Source organism: Myotis davidii, unplaced genomic scaffold (assembly GCF_000327345.1).
Source record: "Myotis davidii unplaced genomic scaffold, ASM32734v1 scaffold362, whole genome shotgun sequence".
NCBI classification, from domain to species: domain Eukaryota; kingdom Metazoa; phylum Chordata; class Mammalia; order Chiroptera; family Vespertilionidae; genus Myotis; species Myotis davidii.
In genome coordinates this window covers 2,121,400-2,127,886 of record NW_006297152.1, presented here as the reverse complement: position 1 = coordinate 2,127,886, position 6,487 = coordinate 2,121,400, and the positions used below count along the sequence as shown (strand labels likewise).

Here is a 6,487-nt window from a genome sequence, read left to right as displayed (position 1 = left end):
CATTCTTTCCTTAAATGGGTTAATAGGATCAATCAGCTAATTAAGTTAACCAACTCTACCATCCTTTATTTTTCTTATGCCAGAGAATGCCTGCTTTCTGTGGAGACTATGTAATGCCCTTCCTCTTTATGAATTATCTTTTGTTTTCTTTACAGGTATATGTCAACCTTATATTCTCACCCAGATTTCCCAGAGAAGGGGCCAAAAGAGATTAATGAAGAGCTCATGAAAAATGTTAGCCACAACCCCCTTTTACTTCTCACACCACAGAAAGTTAAAAGATATGTTGAGTCTTTATGGAAGAAGAAAAGGTCTGGACAGCCTGTCACCTTTGCTGATATCTTTGGGATGCTAATAGGAGAAACACTAATTCACAATGTAAGCTATAGCTCAATCTATAATCCTTTGAATGCAATAGACTATGTTTATCATAATGTTTTAAATAAAACTAAATATGATCCAACTTATCTTATCAACACTGTGTACTGAGAGCACATAGTTCCTGCCTGATATAACTCTTCTACATTTCAAACTAGAGCTTACTAATTCATTTTGTATATCAGTTTCGATGTAGGGGAGTATTTTGTATGCCTTTGCTTTGGAAAGAAAAGTATGTCTTTAACTCTTGACTGGCCATTCCTCTAAATGGCAAGCTTTTTAGATAAGGAGAAGAATGCAAGAAATATTTTAATGGTAGGGGGAAAATGGAGGTTGTCTGGACAGTCAGAAAACAGAATAAATCACGCAGAACAAACTCATTTAATGACCACAGTGTGACATTTCATCGGAAGATAAAGCAGGGGAGACAGAATCTGTGCCAGGGAATCTGGGGCTAAATTCTTTCTGGGCTCCATAGCTGCCAAATCTTTCTCCACTTCAAAAGTAGGCATAGTCCCTTGAGATTTGGTTGTTTTTAGAATGAAGGCAATTACTTTCACAGAGGTTTCTTTTTGTTTATTCATGATCCAGGGATTTCTTCGAGTAATAAGAATTATTTTTATTAGAAAAAATTTAAGTGTCTTGATTCGAAATACTATTTTTTAAAATACATTTTTATTGATTTCAGAGAGAAAGGGAGAAGGAGAGAGAGATAGAAACATCAATGATGAGAGAGAATCATTGATCGGCTGCCTCCTGCACGCCCCCTACTGGGCATCGAGCCCACAACCCCAGGCACTTGCCTTGACTATGGCCTCCTGGTTCATAGGTCAACATTCAACCACTGTGCCACACCAGCCTGGAAGTACTATTTTAAATAGTTTTCTACCTGTATCTGTTTGTATATTTAAGCCATTTCTTTTTTTCTTATGTGGACAGAGAATGAACATGACGTTGAGTAGTTTGAAGGAAAAAGTCAATACGGCCCAATGTCCTTTACCTCTTTTCACCTGTCTGCACGTCAAGCCCGATGTTTCAGAACTGATGTTTGCAGGTATGTCGCTTACTCTTTCAGAACATTTCCAGGAACCTTTGAACTGTGGCTTCCAATGATTTTCCGTAGAGAAAGCCATTTCAGTTGTTTATTTTAATATATTTTCTGTAGCATAAAAACATTTGAAAATATAAGGCTAGATGATTTTCTGGTAGTACAGAATAGTCCAGAAAACTGGTTACTAATATATCTTCATTGGTATTAGTGAATGAAAAAATAAATGATAAAAAGTAAATCATAAATATAATCAATCATTCAATTTTAATTACTCACTTCTAAAAGCTGTTCAACAGGGTAGTATGCCTAGTACTTTCAGGCAATGCATATTCTCTTGCTTGCTGCTGAAATTTTTATTAAATTAGGTAATATGATACATGTTTATTAATTTTTATAATTCAGCACCTGAAATGTACTAATCTATACTTGTGGCAGCTGGTGAATAAAATGACTCATTTCATTAAGTCTCAGATGTAAACACGTGTTTCTTCGGGAGCTTCACTCCTTGTTCTGTGCTCTAAAATTTTGTGACATAGTTCTGGTGGCCTCTGCCCATTCCGCTCTGCAGTGTGATAGCATTTCTGGCTGTGGCTGGTAAGGTCTCTTGTATTTTTAGGAAAAGTATCATAGTGACATCATTCACACACAATGAGCTTAAGAAAATCACTGTGAATGGCATGTAATTAACAAATTCATATCCACAATCCTTTTGCAGTTTCATCAATTCTCACTTTTTGTCCTCAACTGATTATTCTCAGGCAAGAATTTCAAGTAGTTTATAAAAAGTGACGCATCAGGAACCACTGTTGATCAATGATATTGACTGAAATGTTTATCATGCTTATGGTTCAGAAAGCATTTCTATTTATTATCTTATTCAACTTTTACTACAAATTAGGGAGGGAGATATTTTTAGCAATGCTTCACAAAAGAAAAAAAAATATCAGAAAAAATAAAACATTAAATGATTTGCATATTGCTATGGAAAGTAAATAGCAGAGCTGAGACTTGGTCTCAAAAATCCTCTGATTGCTGACTATATAGAATATAGCATGCCAGGGCTAAGCTAGAACAACCCTTCCCCACCAGAGAACATTGCTCCTGTTCTATAACAACTTATAACCTGTTTCAGAAATGTACAATAATTATTAAAGATGTTAAGGCCCAAGAAAGAACAGAATGTTACTATGCCCTGTTCTCTTGACTAAGTTCCATAACATCTTTTAGCCTCAGTTTCCTCATCTGTTAAAACACTGAGACTCTCTTCATAGTGTTTCACTAAATAAATGAGATAAAGTATGTAATATATTTAAGTTTCAATAAATCTTAACAAGTTAGAGTGTTCTATGAAATCTGTATGACAAAAAGTCAGACCTCTTCATCTTAAAGGTGAATAGGATTTGTATAAGAAATACATTTGAATATTAATGAGAGTAAGGCAATGCAGTAGGAGTCTACGGTAACCATGGTGTTCTCAGGAACAATAAGGAACCACACCTTGACTGCAATGGAGTTCATAGGGATTTTTTATCACACAAAAAAGTAAGTTCCATGATTAAATCGTTTTTGCCTTGTTTGTTTTTTGCTTTCCCATAGCTGTTGTCTTGTCATGTCTTGTAATGTTTGGAAATTGGCTAATAAATACCAGTAGCATGCTAGTCAAATGTGTGCATAGCCAAATAAGGCGTCTTTCACCCCAGAAACAATGATATGGTCAAACAAGCACTAATCTAATTTGGAACTCTTGTCCTCTAAGATGAAATAACTTGAGCGGGTCATTTAACTTCTTTGATTCTTATTTTCCTCATTATTTAAAAAAAAGGTTTATCTTACAGAGCCATTAAGACAATCTCATGAGATATGCATGCCACTAAATATGATAAAAAAACATTCTATATAATAAAAGTCTAATATGCAAATTATCCCCTCGACCCGGAATTTGACTGGGAGTTCAATCAGGGGGCAGGACTGGCGGCAGTGGCAGGTGGCTGGAGGAGGGGAGGCACCCCGGCTGGTAGTTGGCAGCCACTAGGGACCCTGCCCATGCACAAATTTCGTCACTGAGCCTCTAGTAAAAATTTAATAGGCTAATCACTTATTATGATAATTATGATTTCAGAGTCTTTTTATTCTGAACTTTTAATCAACTGCCATTCTCAATAGAAAGCCTGACTAACATAATTAAAGATTTAATTATATTTCAGTAAGTGACTATTTAGGATTTTTCACCCAGAGTAAGAAAAGGCTGTTTTATGTTCCATTAGTAGTCTTAGAACCTAGATATGTGTGATTTGGGCCATCTGCCTAGCTTCCATATTGTTACTGAGATAAGAGATACACCATTAACCTTCATTGTTAAGCTTTTGTGATAAGGAGGTTCAAGCTGTTTCTTCCAACAGAGTTGGACAAAGCCATCAAACATCAGTTATGTGGATCTTAAACCCAGATAAGACATTCAAAGATGCACGTCATGAAGGTTTAAGTCACTTGAATTATTGAGGGGGAAAAAAGGTGGAGTCATGTCTTTGCTTTATGCCTTTGAAATTTTCTTAGATGAAAAATGTATATTCAAGGGGGAAAAGGGGAAATATCTGCATTTTATTTTTAAAAATCAAAGAAGCTTATTAGCTTACAGAAGTGTTACCAACTTTACTTCAACAATATCAGAGAATGTTTTTCTTCCCTCTTAGAATAATTTTAAACATTTTCTCCTTTTTTGAAGATTTTAAACAAATAAACATTAGTTGTTTAAACTATTAAATATTTTTGACTCCTCCACTTCACTACACTGCCTACGGGATTTACAACTTTCATTTTCCAAATACCCACTGGTCAGTAAATTGCATTTACTGAGCACAACTTATGGACTCAATATCAGGTTAAATTCTTTCACAGACACTAAAGGAGTAGAACTGTGGTACAATCCCATTGACAAGACAAAAATAAAATATAAAAAATTAATGAGCCATACACATAGAATATTGTCCGTCAAAGTGTGTAGAGCTGACATAAGTGTAAGTTATCAAAGATATTTAGTATAGTCATAGAAATGACCTCATGGAAAGATCTATCAGACAGAGGTGAAAAGTCATCTTTGAGTAAAGTAGTATGAGGAAATGCTCAGAAGGGAAGCCGAAGGTATGCTTTGGGGAGCGATTAAAAACACTAGCCTTGGTATGAACTGGTGAAGCGTAGGTGGTACATTTAGGAAAACCATTAGTGCAAAACAGTAGAAAATCTGAATTCCAGGCAGGAATGTTGTTATTCAGTTATGATGATAATGGGAAATAGTTACTGCTTTGGGGAAGAGCAATATAATTCTTTATGTCGTGTTTTTTGAAAAATGTCTTTTGGTGATTCACGTGGGTCGATTGGCAAAGATAGAAACTGGAAGCCATGATATCACTGTGTTTTTGTAATAAGGTCCTGAAACTAGGGAGATTCTGATAAGGAAAGAGAGGAGAAGATAAGAGTGAAAAGCCTGAGGGTGACAGGTGAGATGTGCTGATGATTCAATGTGAGTGCTTTTCCACTTGAAATAATTTTTTTTCCCCTGGGCTGTGATAACATGATTTACAGAAGCAGGAGAGCTAGACAGGGAAGGGAAGTGATGAATTCTTTTCCCGGCAATGATAGTGGGATGTGATGACAGCATATCCAAGCACCCCAGGAAGTTGGAAACAGGTGGAGGGAGGTGCAGCAGAAATGTATGAGCTAACAGCAAAGGAATAATAGTCAAATGCCGCCATGGCAAGTTCTTAAGGAAGGTTTAGGCAGCAAATCTTCCCTCTTGAGAAAGTCTATAATTATCATGGGCACAAGCCACAGCATTAACACAGAACAGATCTCTAGAGAAATTATTATGCATCAGTACCCAAGATAGGGAAGTGAAATTCAGAGATAGGAAATTACTTCTGGTGATATAGAATTTTCCTAACAGCCCCTGATTCATCGCTAGTCATGTCTCGCTAACTCCTTGTAAATCACTATGAAACATACCACTCTCTGGTAAAGGGTATATGTGCCCTTGGCCTTGCTTGAGCTATAAATGTGTTGTCATCACAATTGTGATTTCATTATCTCCTTCACAAAAGTAGAATTTCAGCTGAGTAAATAATAAATAGACATCCACCATTCCTTTTCCAACACTTTGGGGATGGATATTTTGGAATTCAGAATATTTTAGATTTTAAAGTTTAAAAAATACTTAAAGTGTATATTGCATAATATTCTCATTTGGGGCCTTATAATTAAAGAGAGTGATTTCTCCAGGAGAATGTATCAATATTTAGATTGAGTGGGCTAAATAAAGATTCTGCCTCACATCATTTTAAGACTTTTTTTTGAAATAGAATGAATTCAGGCCAGGTTTTACCACCGAAATGGGTAGCAAAAAAAACCGTGTGGATTTTGGAGTTGTTTGAATTTGGGATTGTTGAGTAAGGCACATATAGTCATGTTATAATTTCAGAAAGGAAAAATTAAAGAAAAATAAGGAGGGCAGAGGGTTATTGGTGATACAGGGGTGGATGGTGGTGGGACTTACAGGAGGATGGTAACAAAGACCTTGAACTAAAGGTTACTAGGAAGCAGCCTTATAATTGCAGAAGGGAGTAGCAAGCATGAAGGCACCAGGGTGGGAATGAGCTTGGTCTCTATGGGGAACATTAAGAAGGCTTGTGTGACTGACATGGTGAAGCAAGACAAAACATGACAGGTGATTGGTTAGGGCACGTGGTCAGACAGGGAGCATGAGCCAGACCATCATGAAGCCTTGCTAGCCATGTGTTTATTTTCAGTGTAATGGGAGGTCAGTGGAAAGCTTTCAAGTGGCATCAATGTGCTGTGACTTACATTTTTAAGAATTCTTTCTGGCTACAGGGTATAAAAAAGATAGTAAGGGAATAGAGAAGAGACATTTTAGGAGGCTGTTGTGGAGAGAATATGGTGGGTTGGACAGAATGGTTGTGATGGACAAATGGATAAGTGGCCAGTTCCTAACCATATCTGATGATAGAGCCTACAGAACTTGATATTTTGTATGTAAAATAAGGGAAA

At 36.4% G+C, this 6,487-nt stretch overlaps 1 protein-coding gene across 2 annotated transcripts in view; it reads left to right on the top strand.

The window, feature by feature from the left end:
• The window catches only part of PLA2G4A (phospholipase A2 group IVA), a 127,397-nt gene that overhangs the window by 86,709 nt on the left and 34,201 nt on the right, over positions 1-6,487 (top strand). For both annotated transcript variants that reach the window (XM_006772938.2, XM_006772937.2), the window contains 2 exons: positions 156-378; positions 1,318-1,432. In XM_006772938.2, the coding sequence (XP_006773001.1) occupies positions 156-378; positions 1,318-1,432 (338 nt within the window). The remainder of the gene's footprint in view (positions 1-155; positions 379-1,317; positions 1,433-6,487) is intronic.